This window comes from Eumetopias jubatus, unplaced genomic scaffold (genome assembly GCF_037043125.1).
Source record: "Eumetopias jubatus isolate StellerSeaLion01/CBP00866 unplaced genomic scaffold, mEumJub1_p1.0 scaffold_12, whole genome shotgun sequence".
Taxonomy (NCBI): domain Eukaryota; kingdom Metazoa; phylum Chordata; class Mammalia; order Carnivora; family Otariidae; genus Eumetopias; species Eumetopias jubatus.
Window position 1 is genome coordinate 84,404,595 of NW_028274818.1, and position 23,862 is coordinate 84,428,456.

The 23,862-nt window shown below is 45.7% G+C and overlaps 1 protein-coding gene across 1 annotated transcript in view; it reads right to left on the reverse strand.

The window, feature by feature from the left end:
• Positions 1-22,695, reverse strand: part of GPR139 (G protein-coupled receptor 139) — a 39,481-nt gene extending 16,786 nt beyond the window's left edge. The window contains exon 1 of the mRNA XM_028091666.1: positions 22,572-22,695. Coding sequence (XP_027947467.1) covers positions 22,572-22,695 — 124 coding nt within the window. The remainder of the gene's footprint in view (positions 1-22,571) is intronic.
• Between the last annotated feature and the right edge of the window lie 1,167 nt (positions 22,696-23,862).

The following is a 23,862-nucleotide window of genomic DNA, read 5'->3' on the forward strand; positions in this document are numbered from 1 at the left end:
TGGTAGACTTTTTGTTTTAAAAACCTTCCCTGATCTCAGTATGCTGAGTCAAGCACCTCATTGGCTAGAGTATTTAACACATTTTTGTAATGATCTCCTTCAGAATCTTTATTACCCATTCACTTGAGAGCCCTTGGAAGGCAGGGACTGTATCTCTTTTCTCTGAACCTTGAAGATTTGCAGGGTAGTCAGAGAGTACGTACTCCATCAACGTTTGTGGAGTAAGAGTGACGGATGGATGGAGGGATGGACGGGTGGATGGATTCCCCATGGCAGTCTCTGTGGAACATTTATCTGCTTGCTGTCACTTGTGTGATATTCCATTATATGCATGATAACTTGATCTTATCCCTTCCTTCTGCTTTCTTCTCTCCAAACCCAATCTCTCTAGGTAGTTTCTTGAGAACTTTTTCCTCTTACCTCCTATGATGGCTGGTGGATCTGAGTTCACATTCCGCATTTACTTGCCTGAGCATGATACTTAACTCAGTTTCCTCATCTGTGTAATGAGGATAAGAACATTTCTCCGTAGGGCTTGTTAAGAAAACTGAGCATTTATACCATCCCTTGCATGTTGCAGATACTCAAAATATTATTTGTTTATCCACTGAGTGTGATAGTCCGTTTCTTCCGTAGAGCACTGACCCTTTCCCTTGTTGAAAAGTGGAGAGGTTAAGAGCACTGATTCTGAAACCAGGCTTCATGGGCTTGAATCCCAAGTTTGCCAGTTTCTTGCTTTGTGATCCTAAGTCTCTTAAATACTCTGTGCCTTATTGTTCCTTATCTGTAAAATGGGGATAATAATACCTGTCTTATCGGGTTCTTGTGGGAACTAAAGCAAATGCTTAGAAGAATACCTGGTACATAGTGAGTGCTCAATAAATGTTATTTTTGTCACTTACCAGTCCGACCCAAGAGACTCTGGAGTGAGCTTCTCTCTCTCTCTCTCTCTCTCTTTTTTGTTTTGCATTATCACAGACTACTCAGGCCAGCCTCCCTCCCCTTCTATCACAGATTCTGACTCCCTGCTGTGTTCAGGCACCTTTCCACAGCTGTGGATGTCATGGTAAACCAGAAGAAATGGTTTCTTACTTCCTGGAGCTTCTAGCCTGGCAGAAGCCAGACAGAAGCTCTGCAACAGCAGAAAACAGCATGCAATGGGAGCATTTAAGAAGGGGTAACAATCTAACCTCGAGGATCAGGTAAGGCTTCTTGGAGGAAGTGGCATGTGTGCAGTGACATGGAGGAGTAGGAACCAGTCAAGTGATTGGGGAGCAAAGTATGCCAACAAGAGGGAACAGAATGTGCAAAGGCCAAGAGACAGGAGAGAGAGAATGACAATTGGAGCAGCTAGAAGTTCAGCATGGAATGGAGGTCATAGACTGGAGGCTTATGGGGTAGATTCCAGGCTGCAGACGTGTCTTTAGGATTTCTGATTCAGTTGTCATATCTACAAATTGGAGTATTTCACATCTAGTTGAAGATTTGAGCTTCTTTTGAAAATCAGGAGAGGCCACGCTGGGTGACATTTCCATGTGGGGGTGTCCTCCAGCTCAACCAGTCCCCACCAGACCTCAGCCTGTCCCTGCCCTGGAGAGAGAGCTGGGGTTGGGGGAAGTCTGGCTGGGGAAGAGGTGGAGAAATAGCAGCATCCGATTCGAATGATTCAAACAGCTTTGCAGCCTGGTTTGAGTTGAATTTGTCCTGAGGAAATGGAGAGTCATCGAAGGGCTTTAAGCATTGGGGGTTTTGCTAAGTAAGATGTTTGTTATTTCTGTATCAAACCACAGACATCCAAGAGGGCTGTGGGGCGGGGGTGAGGCATGGGGGAGATAAAGAACAGAGGGTCATTTATAAACCTCATTGAAACATGGGTTGTATTGTAGCTTCCTCATATATAAAATTTGACAGAAGCCATCAGAAATGCTTGAGAGGTAACATCTTTCTGCATAATTTGTCCCCCTTTCCCCTCTTGGGCTGGCAGGGGAAGGTTCCACAGGATCTGGATATTTAAGATCATTGGAAATTTCCCTGCTGCACACCACCCTGCTGCATGCTCTCCAAGGCCACGGTCCTGGTGGATGTTCTATTCCACCATGGGACCTGCATTCTCCCAGCAGATGCATGGTTGAAGTGGCAGCACCTATGTCAGGGGATGGGGATGGACAAGGAACAGGCCATGCCCAGGAGACAATGTCTAATTACCTGGGGGCCTTGGGAAGCAATTTTCTTGGGTTGGAGAAATTGGTTTTTGTGCCTCCAGCCCATGCACACAGCTGAATGACATGTAGGTCAAGGAGGCATAATTATATGGAAATGGTTTTATGTTTGGGAACTTCTAAAAATCTACCTCTGCACACTGGGAGGTGGCAGAGAGAGAGTAGCTTTTATTCTGCCCAAGCTGAGTTCAGCAATGAAGGATGGCTTCCTTCATCATAACTTTGGAGGGGTCTGTTTCTTTTCTGGCTTTGGGAATGCATGCTTCAATGTCACAGAGAAAAAGAAGCAGTGCCTTCTTGGCATGCTGGTAATGAGCATGGGCACTGGATCTAGATCTGACATGTTCTTGCTGTGTGACCTTGGGCAAGTTACCTAACTTCTCTGTGCCTCCATTTGCTCATCCGTAAAATGGAGCTGATTGTGAGGACTAAGTAAGTTAATGCATAGAAAGTGCTTAGAAGGGCGCCTGGGTGGCTCAGTTGGTTAAGCGACTGCCTTCAGCTCAGGTCATGATCCTGAAGTTCCCGGGATCGAGTCCCACAGCGGGCTCCCTGCTCAGCAGGGAGTCTGCTTCTCCCTCTGACCCTCCCCCCTCTCATGTGCTCTCTCTCTCTCTCTCAAATAAATAAATGAAATCTTTAAAAAAAAAAGTGCTTAGAAGAGTGTAGGCTGCCCAGTAGACACCACTAGAATTGTGCCCTCTGCCCCCCATCCATCCCGTTTCACTCACCATTTCTGCCTACCCTATGTCCCAGCTGAGAGGAGCCACTGTTCCTGAAGCTCCCCAAATATGCCACATTCTCTCCAGCCTTTGAGATTTCACCTATGCAGTTCCCTCTTTCTATAACACTTCCCTCATCCATTTTGTCTGGTTGGTTCTTGTTCTTGACTTTCCATGAGCCAGCTTGTCCAGTCCCCAGATTGGTGCCCCTTATGCTTTGCTGTACCCCTTGTCTATAACAAAACAAACTGCCTCTCTTTCTCCTCTGAGCAGAAATATCATTCCCAAGAGAGAACAGGGAAAGTGTCAGTAGGAAAAGCAAGTGGGTTTTTTTTCCTTTAGAATAAGAGAAAATGTAAATAATAATAGCAGTAATAGAAGTAATGATGCTGATGATGAGAAATGTGTATCTTCTTCAGCCACAAGGGAAGTGGTCTTAATAGTGAAAATAATAGCTTCCATTTAGCAATCTTTTATATGCTAGAAACTGTGATAAGTGGTTTGCACTTAGTTACTGCTATTCCCCTTATTTTTAAAGGTGGGTGTTCTTCTATAGAAAGGAATTTAGGATTAGTTTACAGACTTGCCCAAGGTTACATAGCCAGTAAGTCACACAGCCAGGATTTAAACTCAGGTCTGTCCACCTGCAAAGTGTTAACTGCTACATTCTTTAAGAAGGCAGAAGGCCTTGGGACCACTGCTTCCAATGACTCCTAAGTCAGCTGCAGGTCAGAACTTGTGCCTACTGGCCTGCTAGTCTACCCTGACATGAGCACCATCATTGGGTGCTTCCTACTCCAGGATGCTGGGCCTTCCTTGCTGCCCTAGGGAAAAAGGCCTTTCCCTGCCTGTCCAGGGTTTCCCAGAATGACTAGGACACTCCTTGGTTGAACAAGGAAGGGATGGGCTGCTTTCTTGGCAGAGAGAACCGCAAGTGCAAAATCAAGGAAGTGTGAAAGCATGCTTTGTTTGTAGAACCGTAAAATGACAGGCTTGGCTGGTGTGTGGACCAGAGGGAAATGAAGAATGAGCATTCAAGAATCCAGTGTGATAACCTCAGTGAAATTGCTCTGCAAACTCCCAAGGTTGTTGTGGGGACGGAAGGAGACAACGCTTGGGAAGCGGCTTTACAAACTGGAAAAGCGTTAGACAAATGTTAATTATCACAAATTATTTCACAGGTAGTGTGATTGGTATTGGGAGCAAGATAACAGAAAATTAAAATATCTGGTAATTTCTCTTGAATCCACATTCTCAAAAGCATTCCTAAATGAAAAATTCTAATTTCATTGCTCTCATCTCCTTTTTTTTTTCAGATGAATAGATTGTAAAAGATTTCAGAAGCAATAAAAATTCAGTCAGTTTCCTGGTCATTATCAATTATACTGCCAGATTTTGAGACTTGCAGTAATTTTTTGTTGCCCACCTTTAAAACCACATCAGCTAATTCTTGATCCAAATATCTCTTAGAACCTTCTTGTCTTTTCTATCTCCTTGGTCATCCTGATGCTGGGGGTTCTCGGAAGGCAGGTCTGTATCTGTCTCATTTTGGGCCACATTCTTAGTGTTTAGTACAGTCCCTATACATGGTAGGTGCTTGACGGTTATTTGTTTTGTGCAGCACTGAGCCTAGATGGCATCGTATTACACTTCAGTTACTGCAGGAACTTAGCTCTGCTTTGGCCCTTGCCCCTCTGTTTCTGAAGCAGTCTGTCTGCATTTGCTCTAAAACTCAATCCATTTTCCTCATTCTGGTAAAATACTATTGGTAAAACTAATTTAACCAGTTAATATTAAATATTAAAGCTGCTAACAAAGAATCCAGATGTACAGTTTAGCCCAAATGATAAAGTAGATAACTAAAATAAGGGGTATAACTATTCAAGAAGGCATCATCATCATCATTATTATTTGCTGATAATATAATAGTATGCTTACAGAACTCAAGAGAATTAGCTGAAATGTTATTAGAACCAGGAAGAGTCCTCAAGAGGACCAAAGCCTAAATGTAATAACAATAGATGACTACAAAATGGAATGGGAAGAAGACTCCATTCACGAGACTCTTAAGTGCCAACACCCTCAGAGGCTACACTCCCAGGACAGGTGAAAGAAATGTCCTCCTTTTCAGCCTTGGGCTGTACTTTGTCTCCTGTATCCCCAAAGTCTTCCAAAGTCTCTCACAAAACTGTTCTGTTGGCTCTGGTTCTTACCAGTGTAAGAAATAAGGCGCACACCCAGTTGGCCTGATGGGGGAATTAGATGCCACCTCCATTATCATGCTCATACCCCTCTCAAGGAAGATTTTTCTCCCTGATTCCTGATTTCTACCTGATTCTACCTCCAACATGGACAGCCTTTACAATTCTATAACCCGTGCCTCAACCCCCCCATCTCCATTTCAGTAGAAGAGATCATTGCTTGCTTTTTTTTTTATTAAGATTTATTTATTTATTTGAGAGAGAGCGCACGTGCACGTGCGAGTGGGGGGGATGGGCAGAAGGAGAGATAGAGAGGAGAATCCCAAGTAGACTCCCTGTCCAGTGTGGAGCCTGAGGTGGGGCTCGATCTTACCACCCTGAGATTACAACTTGAGCTGAAATCAAGAGTCAGATGCTTAGCCAGCTGAGCCACTCAGGGGCCCTGAGATCATGGCTTTATTTTTTATTTTTTATTTTTTAAGATTTTATTTATTTGAGAGAGAGAGAATGAGAGATAGAGAGCACGAGAGGGAAGAGGGTCAGAGGGAGAAGCAGACTCCCTGCCGAGCAGGGAGCCTGACGTGGGACTCGATCCTGGGACTCCAGGATCATGACCTGAGCCGAAGGCAGTCACTTAACCAACTGAGCCACCCAGGCACCTGAGATCATGGCTTTAATGAAAGCACCCACCTCGGTGATCCTGGAATCAAAGAACCTTCCTGACCGAAAGTACTATTAGTGCATCTGAGCAGATGGCTACACGGACTCTTGCTCCTGATGTCTGGGGCAGAAGCCTGGCTTTGCATAGCACTAACTGTGTGACTGCACTTAACAGTTTACCATGTGCCTCAGTCTCCTCATCTATAGAATGGGAGTAATAGTACCTATTTCATGGGGTTAGAAGGATTAAACTAGTTAATTCATGGGAAGTTCTTGAAACAGTGCCCAACGGGTAGTAGGCATTCCTTTAATGTTAGTTATAATTATGGTAAACGACTGTTAGTTTAGTTTCTAGCATCAAGGCTTCAGCAACTGTACTATCCAAACTTCAGCCATGGATCCTGCCACATGGGGGGATGTGGTGGTGGAGGCATGAGTACAGTATTTGACCACTGGTTTGGGGCTTCTACATCATCCTGAGCTTCTTTTCTGAACAGCAAATTATTACACTATAGGGTAGTAGGTTGAACATTTTAAAAGTAAAAATTGGTCAAATATTGATAATTTCACATAGTACAACCTTATAATTTTCAATTTACTTGTTTTGCCCACTGGGCAGTATGTATATCAATGGGCAAAATTCATTTGTCTCTCTCATTCCCAGCCCTTAGCAAAGGTTCTCATGTGAAGGAGATGCTCAGTACATGTGTATGATGAGGAAACAGACTTGTGGTCAGAACTCACATTGCATACTGGTTCCCAGATAGGAGGAAGGTGAGTTCCAGACAGTAGGGGCAAAAAGTCTGCCCTGATTAACCCCTACTGCATTCCCAACACTGCCCTCCAACACAGGACTGGGGTTAATTTCTTCCTCTTTGTCCCCTGGTACATGGGCTTCCTTCTAGCTTACCTCTTACTAGTCTTCATGCTAGTGTGGGTTACTTCTTCATCTCTCCAACTAGATTGTGTCCTCCCTGAGGGCAGGAATCCAGATCTATTTGTCTTTGTGCCACCAACAGCTTGCACGTAATTTATAAATGAGTGAATGAATAATGGAAAGTCCTGGCAGGATTCAGAGGGGCGGCTCCATTTTGGGGATCATTCCTACCACTGACAGCTTTGCATATGTAGTGGAACAATGAGCCCTGGATTTGAGGTTCAAGGATGTAGCTTTGCTTTTCAGCTTGGCCTATCAGTAGTAACTTGAGAAGGCTATTTGACTCCTCTGAGCTTCAGTCTCATAATGGATGAGAAAGCCCTTTGTAAATTTTAATTCACTTTGCATATTGGCCAGCACTATATTAACATTAATGGCTATTATTGATGACTCTTTTTGAGCATGAGGAATAAGCCTGGCACATAATAGGTGGTCAGTAAACATTCACCACATGAACTGGATTTGGAATTCTGAGCACTTGACTGAAATTAAGCCCACTTAGGGCTGATAGCAGAAACCTTGGAAGGATGTGGAAGACTACAGAGTTTTCACGGAAATTGTTTCATCACAATGTGCTACTTAAAAAAAAAAGGCAACTCAATTTCCATTTTGTAGGTTAGGTGTGGGGTGGAGAGGGAATTCACTTGCCTGTCTTTGCTTAAAAATAATTTCAAGTAATTAATCCATCTGCTTGGGGAGAGGGCAGTGGGGACACTGGGAGAGTCTTTAATCAGGAAGGAAGACATAGTACCTCAAAAATGCCTGCAAAGACCAGGCTGGGAGGGTGAACCAAGACAGAGGTCTGTAGACACAGCATTTGTCTTTTCCCATGCCCTGAATACCAATGTCTGCAGCAGGTCCAGCGGCAGGCACAGAGTATAAGCAGTGGTACACAGGCCTGTTTATCTCAGCTGTGCCGCTCGGTAGCTGAATTGCCTTGGGCAGGTTATTTTACTTCTTGGAGCCTCAGTTCCCCCACTGCCAAATGGGGCTAATAGAAATACCACCTCTCGGGCATTGCCGTGGGGATTAAATGAGGCAATGTGGAATAATGGGTTTGATTCAGTGCTTGGCTCGGAGTAAGTGCTCAATAAATGGTAGTGGTGGTGGTGGTGATGATGATAGTTGTGATCAAGATGTTTCTTCAGTCTCTTCAAGGTGAGTATGGACATTACATTTATGGGATTAAGAAAGCAGTCACCTATTCATCTGATGCATCCATCCACCCATCCATCTACCCACGCACCTGTCCATTCAGTATTTGCAAAGGCCCCCCCCCGCCAGAGGGTCTTGGCATCATGGAGATGACTCAGATCCAATGTGTACTGTGAGGGGCTCAAAGCCTAATTCAGCACTTTTTTTTTTTTTTTTAATTTAAAGAGAGAGAGAGGGAGGGCAGGGGAAGAGGGAGAGGCAGAGGGAGAATCTCCACCAGGCTCCATACGCAGCATGGAGCCCGACGTGGGGTTCTGTCTCACAATCCTGAGATCATGACCTGAGCCAAAATCGAGTCAGATGCTTAACCGACCGAGCCACCCAGGTGTCCCAATTCAGCATTTTTTGATGCCCCCAGGCAAAGGTAAGTTGAAGCCCCACAGGAAGTTAAATGCCTTACCCTCACCTCACCTCTGTTATGAAACTTGTCACATTGTATTATGATTATTGACTTGCCTTTCTACCCAACTAGAGTGTTGAGTTCTTTAAGGGCAGGGCCGTGTTATGTTCATGTTTGTCTTTCCCCCATCCTATCCCCTAGAACTCCGGGCATAAGTAGGGCCTCATGAAATGGAGCTTGATCCTTAACACAGCCTAAGGAGCCCAGGTGGGGATCTGCTAGGAAATCCTTGTCCGTCTTAAGAAAAAAACTCTTCTGTTTATTAAGCACCTGTCGAGTGCCAGGTACGTTGTCTCATGTATTCCCCTCAACAAGGGGTACACTCTTAGCCTAATTTTACAGATATGGGAATTGACATTCAGAAAAGTTAATTGCACACAGCTGGAAAGTCCAATGGATCTCAAATCCAGGTTTTCACCAACTTCCCTTTTTGCAGGAGAGCATTCAGTGCTCACATTTAGTGTGGTTGGAAAGAGTAGATGAGGCTAAAAGTGTGATAGTATAAATGGATATGGGGTGTGTGTGTGTGTGTGTGTGTGTGTGTCTGATATACGTAGTCAAATTGAGGAAGGCAATAACACAGTAAATTTAAAATCCTATAGGAGCAAGGCAGGGAACATAAGTGAGAGAAACAGGCCAGGTATATATCTATATAAAATCTGTGCTAGGGGTACAATAGGAAAAGGTGGGGACTGTGGTGAGCTGGAGAGCACAAAAGCCATCTCAAGGAGGCTATGGCTACTTGGTTCTAGGCACTTGATGACAGGGAGAGCTCAGTTTTTCTAGCCTTTAAAATTTTCCAAGACTCATGAGAAAACTGAATTTTTATGAGATTGCCTCTGAATGTTAATAGGCAAGGTGCTGCTTTTTAAGAAACTTTCAACAGGCTTCTTTCACATTCTGTGGGGTCTGACTTTCCGGTTGGTTGTCGGCTGTTGACTGGCTATGACCCCCAGTCCAGGCCTCTTCAGCAGGTTATATGAGGGTGGTTGAGAAGGATGTTAACCAGCAGCATGCATTTGACTAGCATTTTGAGGAAAATATTCAGTACTGACAGTGATTAAGGGAAAAAAAAAAGAAAAGAAAAAAGTCCTCTTACTTCCCAGAGCCATCCTCTTCTGGCTAGAAGGTCTAACTCCGAGGAAATCCAAGAGGCAACCACCATTTTCTTCCCTCTTCCATAAGCTCTCTCTGCCCATTTTCAGGATGTCCTTGGAGTCTCCACCTCCGTTTTTGGGGCATCACTCCCTTCTTCCTGCTGTACCCTGGGTCATTAGAATTGAATGCAGTCACAATGACAGTGTCCTTCTACCTTGCTGGCCAGAACTCAGTCCTGTTCATTTGTCAAATGACAGTGCTGAAGGTGACCCTTTTCTTCTTGTCCAAACATGTGCTTTCTCTCTGTTCAGGGCTCTTGCGACTGACAGCTGGATCATTAGCAGGACTTGCCCACTGCCACAACCAAGATGATAGCTCTGTTGTGCTGCGGGCGCTTTGCCACGGTGCCTGGAGAGCCAGGCACAGATGTCCTTGATGTCTGAGGACATTGTTAGTGTGCTCATTTCACTTCTCTGATGCTGTTTTACTTGGAGACCGAGGTGATTGATGGTGGATGGGGTAGGAGTAGGACTGGAGAGGCTCTGAACATGACCCTTGACCCATACTCCTACTGTGTGCCAGGCACTGCGTTGGGCACTCTAAAGGTATTGCTCACTCTGTTCTACTGGAGCCCAGAGATCATTCACACTGCAACAGCTTCTTCTTGCGGCTTCCCTCCTAAACCACCTTCCGTCTGTTTTTTTCACAGCAGCCAGAAAGACCTTTGAAAAACTCAGATTAGGTCACGTCAGCTCCTTAAAAGGCTCCCATCTCTTCTTGCAACACTTAGAGTGAACTCCAGATTCCTTACTGTGGACCAGAAGGCCCCCACAGTCCAGCCTGTGTCCACCTCTTCCTCTCATCTCCTGCTACTCTCCCTCTTGCTCGTTGTACTCCAGCCACACAAGTCTGCCTTCGCTCCAGCTCATTCCCACCTCCGAGCTTTTACCCTTGCGCGTCCCTCTGCTGGCATGCCCTTCCCCTGTGCTTCCTGTGGCCAGTTCCTTCCCATTGTTCCAGTCTCAGTGCAGACATCAGCTCTTTGGAGAGCCCTTTCCTGACCACCCAACCGATGTAGCTTCCTATTGCCTTACCATGCTGTTTTCCTGACAGCATTATCAGTCTCTCAGAGTGTCGTTTATGCATCTGTTTACTTGTTTACCCCTTGTCTCCCCAGTAGAATGTATACCTGTGCAGGCACTCTTGTTTTTCCTCCAGTGCCTACATGGGTGCCTGGCATATGAAAGGGGTGCCATATATATGTGCTAAGTGAATAAAGTTGGTGTTATCACCCCCATTCTCAGATGAGGGAACTGAGGCTCCAAGAAAGGTAAATTACCTGCTCATGACTTCACAGCTAGCAGAGTTGCAGTGCTGGGACTGAACCCCCAGATATGCCTAATTCCTAAGTCAGTATTACTTTCCTGATGCCTTCTGGCCAGGACAGGTGGTGTTCTGGAAGGGTCCTGGGTGTGGAGGGCGGACATGATATGGGGACCAGGCTCTGTGAAGGTCAAGAGTGTGGGCCTGTGATTCCTTTAAGGAATGCCCATCCCTACCCTCTTCATGGCATTGGTCCCTCTTGAGTTCTTTCTCCAATCACTGCTCCATTCTGCCACCTTCCAGGAGAGCCGCTGCTTTTCGTTCAAGAGGCAGATGATGGTTCTTGTCAGCAGCTCTGTGGAGCTAAACCATGGTGGTGAGGCCAGGAATGCTAAAAGCAGACAGCTGCAGCCAGAACAGAATCACCAGGCCATTCTATACCTTTGACTGTGGGAGGAGTGTGTGTGTGTGTGTGTGTGTGTGTGCGCGCGCGCGCACGTGCGCACGTGTGTGTGCATGACTCTGTGCGTGTCTCCCTGTGGGTGTATGTCTGTACATGTGTGTCTGTGTGTGTGTCTGTGCACACGTCTCTGTGTGTATGTGTGTGCATACATCTCTGTATGTCCGTGTGTGCGTGTGTGCACGTGCATGTCTGTGTGTGTGTCTCCCTGTGGGTGTATGTCTGTCTGTACATGTTTGTTTGTGTCTGTGCATGTGTGTCTGTGTGTGTCTGTGTGGGTGCATACATCTCTGTATGTCCGTGTGTGCGTGTGTGCATGTGCATGTCTGTGTGTGTGTCTCCCTGTGGGTGTATGTCTGTCTGTACATGTGCCTGTGTGTGTATGTGCATAAGTCTGTGTGCGTACACATCTCTGTGTCTTTGTGTGTGCATACATCTTTGTATGTCCGTGTGTGTCTGTGTGTGTGTGGTATGTTGCTGTGTGTGGGTCTGTGGAGAGTCCCTCCTGTGAAGTGATAGGCTGATAGTTTTTGCTGCACTTAGCTGAAAACGGTAAGAAATGTCTTTGGGGGAAAAGCAATTGCCCCAGGTCTTCAACTGCTAAACATTCTGGCAAATGAGGGGGGAAAGAAAAGAAGTTACTGGTGAGTACCAGAAGTCAAAAGGAGCCAACACTGTAAAATGTGTTGTCCCAAATCAGGGTTCCTTTGTGTGGTTTTTACAAAGCTCTGGCTTCCTGTTTCCTCTGCATCTCATGCCCTTTTCTCCTCCTGTCCTCAGGCTGCCTTTTGGCCTTCCAGACTCACCCTCTTTCTGTTCCGATATGTGGCACCAGTCCTCTCTTGCCTAAGAGTCATTGCAAAGCCTATGCCCCTTGCTTCTTCCTTCCATTCTTTCCTTCCTCAGCCTTCAGGTTCCAGTTTTTCCTCTTTGAGGGAGCTTTCCTTGCCTTCCCCATTGGGCAAGTCCCCCCATGAAAAGCTCTCCTATCACCATGTGCCTCTCCTTCATGTTCTTTCACATGTGACTACATTTATTCAGGTTTGTGATCATGCTGATCTTCCCCATGTATATGCATATGAGCATGCAGACAGGGAGTGGGTCTTTTTAGGCTTGCTTTGAACCTAGCACAGTGCCTGGTACTTGGTAGTGCCAGGCATATTGATGGATGGATGGATGGACGGATGGACAGATGGGTGGATGGATGGGTAAGTGAATCAATAAATGCAGATGCAGTTGTCCAATTGCACTTTCTGGTTTCTTGTCTCATTCTTTTTTGCCATGGGGCAAAATGAAAACATGTATTTGGGTTCAGAGTCCCAACTCTCAATGTAGTTCAGCTGGTCATAACCTTTACTCAAGAGAAGCCCAAGTCATTCAGCCTCCACTTGATAGAAAAGCAAAGATCCTGGCTTATCCATACAGAGAAGTTCCCTCACTTTGAATCTCACCAGGATCTAAGGTAACCACATCTTCCCCACACCCCGACCTTTCCTTCCTTACATTTCCTTTGTTGGTGTAGAGACAGCAGGGTTATCCGTATTGCAATGGTCAAAGCACACTGGATTCAGAATCTAAAAGATTTGGGGTCAAGGTCACACCTGATTAGCTGTATAACCTTGGTGGAAATTCCTTGTCCTCTCTAGGACCTCAGTTTCTGTATTAAGAGCATTGTACTAGATCAGGGCTCCCCAGATTTTGTGATTGGCTCACGAGCATTATGATTTTTGCCATATTCTTGTGTTCCCTGTACTATTATTTACTTAACATTTTGTTTTAAAGTGATTTGCATTTTCCCCCCTGAATCTATACCTTATATAGTACTGCTGTCCAGGAATGCCTGGGTGGCTCAGTCAATTAAGCGTCTGCTTTCAGCTTAGGTCATGATCCCAGCATCCTGGGATCAAGTCTTGCATCGGGCTCCTTGCTCAGTGGGGAGCCTGCTTCTCCCTCTGCATGCCGTTCCCCTTGCTTGTGCTTGCTTGCTCCCTCTCTGACAAATAAATAAAATCTTTAAAAAATTTTTAAAAATACTGCTGTCCAATATAAATGGAATGTGAGCCACATATGCAATCTCAGTTTTTCTAGCAGCCACATTAAGAAAATAAGAAACAGGTGAAATTAATTTTAACAGTATGTTTTATTTAACTGTGTTCATCCAAAATGTAATCAATATAAATTATTAATGAGATATTTAATTTTTTTCATACTAAATGTCCAAAGTCTGGCATGTATTTTACATTTTGAGCACATTTCTCTATGGATGCTAATAAATCTTTCAGTGGAAATCTTCGATCTTTGTTTAGATGTCATAAAATATACAATTGAAAAGACTAGATTCACATACCCAAATTGTTCCAAGTATACAGTTATTTTCCAATAACTGAATCAAGTATCAAGGCTTAATTGTAAATTAATTGAAATGAGACCAGATAAAAAAAAATCAGTTCCCGAGTTGTGCTAGTGAAATGTCAAGTGCCCTATAGCCACACAAGGCTGGGGGTTACTATATTGGACAGCATGGACATAGAGCAACCCTGAATCACAAACCCACCTCCCTGCTGTAAACAGAAGATATTCTTAAATACAATGACAATACAAGGGTGACATTAAATTTTAGCTAGATACTGAGCCCTAGGCCTGCTCTGTGTCTGTTATAAAGGGAGATTTAGCACACATAAAAAGGTGTTAAAGACACTAGCACCAAGATGAGACTTTCCCTTTGATAGAATCAGAAGGATTGAGAAAACTGAAAAGGGGTTAAATAATGATGCAGACTTGTGCCACCTAAAATAATCCCACATACAACAACAACAACAAACCCCCCCCAGAGTCTGGATGATTACTCTGAACTCTGAAATTCCACAGCCTGTTTCTGCTTTATTCCGCCTATCACTTTGCTTCCTCAAGAGACCACTAGCAGTGTGATTTTATAAAAAGGGAGAGTTGGGAAAGTAAGTTCTGGTTTAGACATTGCCGTTCCTAGCTCTGCGACTTTGGGTAAAGTCTCAGTTTCCTTCTGTTATAAAATGATGGTGCTTGCTCTCACAGAATAGCAGCCATGGAGTGGCAGACACTGGGGACCCTGCTAGCCATGCATTGCTTCATTTTGTCCATATCATACACCCTGTGAAAAAGGCACTGTTATACCCATTCTGCAGAGAGGAACACTGGTGCTCAGAGAAGTTCAAGCAACTTGCCAGAGCCCCACCAATGGGAAGTCATGAGGCTGGAATTTGAATCTAGCGGGGACCATGACCCCACATCCTAATCCACCATGCTCTCAGGTTTTAAGGGCTCTTCCATTTACAAAAATAAATAAATAAATAAATAAATAAATAAATAAATAAATAAATAAATGGTGGATTTGTGTTCCAGGACATTGTTAACATGCAGTTTGTGGTACTACTTGGAGCTCTTTCTTCTAGTCACGCCAAATCCCTGGTTTCCTGAGTTGGCATGCTTTTTTTATTTAGCCACACATTTATTTGGGTCTCCATTGCCTTTATTTCTTGCTCCCCTCCCTAACATCTTGTTTTTATTCTCCACCCACTGTGACCCCCTTGGCATTTCTTGGTGCTTCTTGAAGTTTTACCCACTCTGGAGTTTGTGAATTGGCAGCCTGGTGGGCTGTATCAAGCCTGCAGATATGTTTGGTTTGGCTCATGCAGTGCTGGCTCACATAGTGTTTTTAAAAATTTTTGAATTAGTTGCCAACATTGAAACATTGGGATATTTCACATAAAAATCTGGATTCCTAGATTTTTGGAAGAATTTGGCAACACTGGATTGGCTGGAGAGCTGAGTGGTGGTGGTACTTTCTAACCTACCCCAGTCCCCACTCCTCCCTATTGTCTGTCATCCCCATCTCTTATGACCTAGCCCAAGTGTCAGTTGTCAGCTGTCATTGTGTGGGGGCTGCCATTCTCTTAGATAAAGCTGGGCAGCAGTACTGAGTATCACTGTCGATTCCTAGCTATGTGACTGTGGGTATCTCAACATTCTCATCTGAAAAATGGGCATGATAACTCTACAGGCGTCAGAGGGTCATTGGGGGAATTAAATGAGTTAGTGCCTGTAAAATGTTTTGAAGAATCCCTAGCACATAGTGCAACATATGCGTTAGTAGTTGTTAAGAGGAAAGTGCAGTGGTTTTGGTACATATGTCTCTATCACTGAGGGAAAATTAGAGAGACCAAAAGAGCCACATGCTTTCAGAAAAACAGCAGGGAAGCATGATTCTTTGGGTAAGTGAAGCATTTCTTAAAACTGGGCCGCTGTGTGCATTTACACTATCTGACTGCTTCTAGCAGGTATTTGAATTTGAGACACCTGCCCTCCCCTGCCCCCAGCATTTCAGGCATCCTCTGCAGGGCTGGCATTCCCTATCAGTGTTGCCCACATAGTTCAGATCACATGGAGGTTCAGTGACAGGGTCTGTGTTCACCTCCCCACCTCGCTTCTGTTCATGGTCCTGGCTGCAGCATGCAGGGCAGTCTTGCTGGGTGCTTGTCAGACCCTTTATCAACTTTAGCTAAAGAAGATTTCATGTTCTGGACTGATGTATTTCTGGAGGTTTCACTGAACCACAGGCAACTCTCTGAGAGGTACAAATTCCTTGGGCTTATGATGGAATTGATTACTTATTGGATAATTCATTCCTAGTTTTCCAGGGCAAAGAGTTTCATTCCTGGTGGGTGCACTTTGAGTGGAATTGTGCAGTTATGGAAAAGACCTATATATAAAGTTATTTGTGGCTTCAGGGGATTTACAAAGCTTGTTGACATGTCAGGCAATAAAAACAATGCTACCTACTATTTATTGAGCTCCCACAATGTTCAAGGGATTGTGAGAAGCCTTTGCATATTTTATTTTGGATTACCATCACAACAATGCAAGGCACAGAAGATTAATAACATTTACTGACCTCTTAACTCTATTTGAGAGCACACATGTGCCAAGAATGGTGCTACACATTTTTACAATTTCATTTGATCCTCACAACACCCCTATGAGATAGGTATTATTATGATCCCATCTCACTGATGAGTGTGAGACACAGAGAGGGTGAGAAATTTGCCCAAGGTCACAAACTAGCAGGTAGGGGAGCTAGGATTCAAACCCAGGCAGTTTGACATTAGCGATCCCTTGCTTAACTGCTGAACTTGGCTGACTGCTTTCTTACAAATGAAAACGGAGGCTCAGAGGTGGAGTATCATATCTGAGATCACACAGCAAACAAGGGTAAGGTAGAGGATCCAAATCCATGTCCATTCAGTTCCAATGCAGTGTCTTTTATACTCAACCTCAAAAGCAGAAATGACACATGGGATCACTACAGAAATCATGCAGGGGCAAGGACAAAAGCTACTGGTCTGGACCCCAGCCCAAGGCTAGCCCCAGCCAGCCTCCAGCATAGCTACTTCATTGGTCTGTACTTGTTTCCCATCTATGGGCCATGTTTCCAACTGAGCTATACAAGCAGAACCCGGCTCCCCCAGGTCTTTGACAGACCCACACAGTGAATTATTGCCAGAGCCAAGCCTGGAATCCAGGACTCCTCATGCAGTGCTCTTTCTCCCACTGTTATAACTTAAGGGATCCAAGGCCCAATGTGCATAAAGAGGAGCCATACAGGTTACAGAGGACAGTTAAGTGCAGCGTGTAGGGACTTTGACATTAGAGTGCCCATGTGCTTTTGAAAGGGGCAGCCATTAAATAAATTATGGTACAGATATACAATGGAATACTATGCAGCTTCATAAAAGAATGAAAAAGCTTCAATATACCATTATGGATGATTAATATATTAAGTGAAAAAGAGTAAGACGGAGGACAGTGTGTACAATGTGCTCATTTTGAGGAGAGTAAAAAATAAAAAGAAGAGTTGAAATCCTCTATTCATACTTGCTTGTATATCCACTAAAATACTCTGAAAGAACAAAAAGAACTCAAGATACTGATGAACTAGTTACGTGTGTGGTGGTGATGATGGGGTGGATTTGAGAACTGGTGAGCAGGGGAAAGGGATGGTAGGAAGATTTTGCAATGTGTGCCTTTTTATATTTTTAAGTTTTTGAATAATATAAATGTCATTACTTATGTAATGTGCACACACACATACACACATGCATGCACCACACAAAAGCAGCTGCATAGGAAAGCAGCCTATTCCTCAGCCACAGCCAACCTTCTGGGAATATGAGCCTAATGTTCTTCTGGTGTTTCAAGGGAACTTGGAAATCTATTTTTTTATTCCAATTTTTAGTTTCAAATTGTTCATTGCTAATATATAGAAATATAATGGGTTATTGGAAATTAACAATGTGTCCTATAAACATGCTGAACTCACTTAATAGTTCTTAGGAACTTTTTTTGGTGGAGTATTTGTGATTTTCTCTGAAGGCAATTGTATCATCTGTGAATAGAAACAGTTTAATTTCTTCCTTCCAGTATACCTTTTATTTCTTTTTCTTGCCCAGCTAGAACTTCCAGTATGCTGTTGAATCTGAGTAGTGAGAGCAGATATCCTTGCCTTGCTCCAGATCTTAGAGGGAAAACATTCCATCTTTCATCATTAAATATGATCTTAGCTATAGGTTACTTATTGATGGTTAAAGAAGTTCTGTCTATATTCCTAGTTTGATAAGATTTTATCATGAATGGATATTGAATTTTGTCAAATAGTTTTTTTTGCATTTATTGAGAAGATCATATGGATTTCCTTTTTTGTTTTTGTTTTTTTTTTTAATATGATAGGTCACACTGATGATTTTCAAATGTTGAACCAGCCTTGCATTCCTGGAATAAACCCAAGTTTGTCTTGGTTTATTATCATTCTTATATATTCCTGAGTTAGATTTGGTAATGTTTTCTTGAGGAATTTTTTTGTGTGTGTCTGTGTTCATGGGGAATATTGGTCAGTAGTTTTCTTATAATGTCTGGTTTTGGCATTAGGGTAAAACAGGTGTCATAAAACAAGTTGAGAATTTTTCCTTAACTTTTTAAATGATGAAAAAAATGACTTATAGAGTGCTTACTGTGTGGCAGGCAGTGTGTTAAATGAATAACCCACTGAAGCCTCACAGCAACTCTGCGAGGTATGTGCCATTATTACCATCATCCCATTTTACAGATGGGAAAGTGAGGCACAGAGTAGTTAAAGTCACTTACCTAAGGTCACATAGCTTATAAGTAGCAAAGCCAGGACTCAGACCCCAGAGGTCTATCGCCAGACCTTATACTCTTAACCTGTTTACTAGATTTTCTCGAAAGATGTTTACAGGTGAATGAGAACACATCTGGAGTACTCAGTCCATCTTACTGGTCACCATTTTCCCACCCCTGGTTAACAATAACTGTAACTACTGTGTGTCACAGCACTGACTGTCTGCCAGGTGACAGACTCATCGTCTCCATCTCGCACCGACCCTCACAGGCAGGTATTAACCTGTGCTTTCTTCTAGTTACGGCTCCCCTATTGGCAGTTGCAGAAATGCTCCTATCAGCTGGGTGGTGTGTGGTTTCAGACTATCATCTTCCTTACCTTGTCTCCTTTAACATCCCTGGTGCCTTTTAGAAAGTAAAATTTAAAAAATATCTTTCGAATCTCAGTTTAATTTTGTGCTGCTCCTTCCTTATCGGCCAGGCTCACCTGTCTTCTCTGCCGCTCTCGCCCCCCCAGGCATCAGGCTCATCTCTTCCTCCTGCACTGCCTTCTGCCTTTTACTGTCTTGTCCTAGTTGGCCTCATCAGTGTCCCCAACTCTACCTTGTTCGCTTGGCTGGCTTATTGTATGCATTTTGAAAGATTAGCAACATCTTGCTTACTTAAAAGGAGGAGAAAAGAGACAGAGTTTTAGGGATAGCTGGGACACCAATTTTTTCCATCGAGCACATAGCATGAAGGACTGAGGTTAGTTAAAAGAACTTCCTGGCAATGATGAAGGCACTGTGGTGCAATTGAAAGAGCAGGTGTTTGCACACTGGCTTGACTGTGTGACTATAGACAAGATGCTCCACTTCTCTGAATCTGTTTGCTCATCCGTAAAATGGGTTCAGAGACACGTACAGGTCACAGGGATGTGGTGGGGATTAAGTACAATAATCTAAGTATTTAACATGCAAAAAGATCCAGTGTGGAGAAGGCACTAATAAGTGCTTTCCTCAGTCCAGACACTGTGCTAAGCCATTTTATATAGACAATCTTATTTAATATACACTATCTGTGTGGGTAAGTAGATACTGCTGTTACCCTGATTTTATAGGTGGGGAAAATTATGGTACAGAAAGTTAAGAGTTCTTAAGTGGCAGATTCTTAAGAGTTCTTAAGTTCTTAAGAGTTCTTAACTGCCCATACTTCACATTAGGACCCCCTGGGACCCATGCCATACCAATTAAGTTAGACTGTCTGGGGCCATTCCTAGAGGCAGGATATTGGACCACATGCTTTTCCTAAGCTCTTCCTTTCAGTCTGGAGACTGAAGGTGGTAAGAAACATCTGTGCTTTCTCCTAGTTAATGGCTCCCCTATTGCCAAACACTCAGCCACTCCCCATCCACCCCTTGGTTCCCACCCATGTTTTCAACCATCCCTGTGAGAATTTGGAAATGGGGTGAGTCCACTGCCAGGAAAAGTGATTCAATTAAAATCTCAGTTTTCAACAATATTACCAAGCCCTGTGGTCTGTTACTTCACACCCAGCATAGCTGTGCATCCCGGTCAGTAGCAGGGTAATGAGGGTTTGCTAATTGCTGGGGGGGGCGGGGGGGGAATACTGTAGTGAGCTCAGCAGGAGGAGTAAGGCGCTGAGCTAAGTGCTTTTCCTGTGGCTCCCAGCCCCTTCTCTGGCTCACATGCCAAGCAGCCCCCCCTCCTCACAGCCAAATCAGCTTCATGATGACCACAACTGCCGCACCACAGTGGTAATCAGTGTGTGGTGCATCAGGCCCTGAGCTGAGTGCTTAACTTGCACCATCATCTCCATCAACATTTTTACTTCTCACCATCATTCCAGGAGTTAGCTGCTGTCCTAATGCCTATTTTACAGATGTGGAAACAGAGGCACAGAGTCACAGAAGGTCCACATGTTAATACCCAGCTTCATTCTGTAGTGTGCATTCTTAGGTACCAGGACATACTTGCCTGCCCTTATGGTTCTAAGAGAATGACTTAAGTATTTTACTTTTGAGCCACCTTGCAAACCATTAACAAAACCATTATCAGCCCATGGTCTTCCCGAAAGCCTGGCCTCTTCAGTCATCCTTTTCCAGAATGCTTGGTCCTTGCATCTACCACAAACTCTACTTGTGAGCTCCTTGAACTCAGGGACTGTACCTTAGGGATCCCCGAGTCCCTTAGGCACCTCTTTAGCACTTGGCACACAGTAGGTGGCCACAACTCTTAGTACTCATCAACGCCTTCCAAGTACTCATCAACGCCTTCCAAGTTCTCATCCCGATCCCTCCCTCCTTTAAGTCTCCAAATCCTGGGCTCAGCCTTGATGAGCCTGTGCCTAGCACTGTCTGGCACACAATAGGTGCCAATGCTATGGGTCAGAAAGGCCCTTAGCTGGCATAGGAGTTATGCTGTGGAGATGTGAGGTATCTTGCCTTCCACCTTGAGGTGTTTGAAGGTCTGAGCTTTTCCCTGTTCTGCTCATCCTCATGTTCCTGCTCTGGACCTTTGGAGCCTCTCCTTGTCTTTATGTTTCTGTCCCTTAAAGGGTTTTCAGAAGAAAAGCCTGAGAGAGTGGCTACTTTAGTCAGCAGAGGAGATGTAGGGGTGAAGGTGGAGGGGTCAGACTAATTCTGAGTGAGAGCTGAAGGGAAAAGGGGCCCTGTCACTTTTCTGGTTCAGCAAGTGTCACCAATAACCAACATTCTCAAAAACTCACTCACCTTAAGAGAGCTCTGGGAGAGGCCCAGGAGGGCTGACGGGGAGGTAGGGACTGGACTGAAATCAATTCCTGCTCAAGGTAATTACAGGACAAGTGCTGCTGCCCCAGCAGGGCGAATCAGAGGTTGAGTGTCTCTCAGGGCAGCCAGAACGATTAGTTAGTAATAAAAACCTCATCACTTGCTGGGAGAGAGGTTCAGTAATTGTAAACTTATGCTTTTCTGTGCCTGCCAAAATTTGTGAGGGGGCATGTATTTAAACAACCTTATCAGGGCCCCTGACCACCAAGTTGAATGTTTTGAAAAGGAAATCTCAGCAAGCCTCTCAAATCCAGCTCTCAAGTTCCCAGGATCCTGGGATGCGGAATGACAGGGTAGATGATGCTATGATTCTAGGCTGTACATTGGATTTTTTTCTTTGTGCTTCCTTTTGTCCCTCTCTCATCTCCCTGCAAGTGATCTTTAGGAATCTTTCTGTACACAGACTGTCTCAGGGACTATCTGGAAGAAGGGTTTATCTCAAGCTGGAACCCCAGGAAACCCCTCCTCCTCTCTCACAAATAGCAAGCACCCCCCAGCCCCCAGCAGCTCAGCTCTCTTCAGGAATTCAGCACCAGTCTCAGCCACACTTTGGAGAGGACGTTAAGATGTGGGACCAGCTAGACATCCGCAGCAGTCGTCAGCTGCCCAGGGTGGGTAGATAGGGAAGCAAAGCCAGGGGGCAAGGCATGTCCTCAAGGAGACTGTGACCCCCTGAAGTGGCGGTCTCCGCATTCTGTGTGTGTCTCTGGATCCTTGCCCTGGTCAAAGCATGGTCCCAGAGCCACCCTGACCCTTCTTAGCCTGCCTGGAGACCCGTTCTTTGCTTAGGGGTCACAGGGGCTCATCCCTTGCTCCATCCCAGTGGCCCCAGAGAAAGTGTGCTGGGCATCAGTCTCCCGCTTCACCTGGAATCAGGCGGGGACAGCGGTGGGGCACAGGGGCAGAGGTTTCCTCAGGCTGAGGTGGACATGGGGGGCGACGGGAGAAGTGAAGCCCCCACCAAACCATCTGTTGGCAGGTGCGGTCAGGTCACATACACGGCCCCCACTGGACACCCTCAGGGATGCGGATCCCTTCAGATGCGCATGCAAATACTCGAATCCATGCGCACACTCACACCAACCCATACACCGTGCCCATCAGCTGCCACGCACGCTCGTGACACACACACACACACACACACACACACACACACACACACACACACGAGAGTCCCCGCCAGGCCACAGCAACTTCCTTTCCCCCAGTCTGGAAATGTCCGCAGTTGCCCTTAAGGCTTAAACTTTTTCAGAGGGAGCGCCAGGGATCGCAAGGTGAGGGTATCGAGACCTGGGGGCTCTGGCAGGGTTGCTCCGCACTTGGGGCTCCTGGCTTCCTCCCTCTCCCGCACGCTCCTCACCTGGTAAACCGAGGCACAGCAAGAGGCTGTAGTAGACCACGGGCACGAAGCCCAAGCCGCAGACCGAGCCAGGGGACCAAGATAGCGAGCTGTTGGCTACGAGGTGGGCGTGCGTGTGCTCCATGAGCTCGCCCCTCGTTCCCCTAGTCTCCGCACCCGGCCTGCCAGCCCCGCTCTGGACGCCGGCTCGGTGGTGGCGGCGGCGGAGGCAGCAGCTGGAGCAGCAGCGCCTCTCTTCACGCTGTACTTGCTTCTACCCTTGGCCGTGGTCCCCTCTGCTCGCTCCGCACCTGCCTGCCTGGAGTCCTGGCACGGCCCTCGCGTAGGGCACAGGGCAGTGGGCGCAGGGACTCGGGAGGGGCTCCCAGAGCCGGTTAGTGCGCCTCCCACCTCGGACCTGCTCGGCTCCCGCCTCGGAGACGGGAAGCTGGGACGCTGCTCCCCGCAGCCAATCAGCAACTGCCTGGACGCGGATGATGGGAAGGGTGTGTGTGTGTGTGTGTGTGTGTGTGTGTGTGTGTGTGTGTATCCATGGGAGGAGGGGGGGGGGGTCCCAGCTGCTTCTTAGAGCTCCAGTTTCAGGAGAGGAGTGAGACCTGGGAACCCCAGAGGAAGACCCGGGTGGGAATCGGCTACCCCTCTCCACCCGCTGCAGGAGGGGCGTGGTGTGGGTGGGACCTGCTTCTCCAGCAGCGGCTCCGTACTCCTCCAACGTGTCCTCAGTTTGCCTTTCTCAACTCACCTCCTAGCCACTTCTTTTCCCCCTTGCCAGTGCTCCAAGTCCATCTCCATAGAGGATTCTCCACCTAGTACATGGGGGGAAGAGGAAGCTATCGGAGCGAGAATGCTCAAGGGTCGTCGGTTCTCCGGGCCAGAGGAGCTGCGCCTGAAAGGAAGTGTGCATGCATCTCAGTGCGTGTGTTGATTCTGGGGAAGGCCAGAGGTGGACTGTCCCTGAGTGGAGTGCCTTTGAAGGGGTTGCAGGCTGGCTTAGAGAAGCCCGCCACACTGAGACCTTCTGTCAGGAATAAGGATGTTGCAACCATTCACACATACACTCCCCCACGCTCACACAAAGACACACAATACCCAGTCATGTGGGCTCACTCAGGAGGGCAGCGGAGACCCTCTCATCTCTCACCCAGGGACGTGAAAACACAGGAGCACCCTTATCAACATGCACAAAGACCACACTCACGTGACATCCCAGACACACAGAAACCCATGTGGGCATCATCTAGGGGTGGTCTAGTTTGAGAGTTGTGTGAAGTATAGGAGAGGTCAGCAGGTG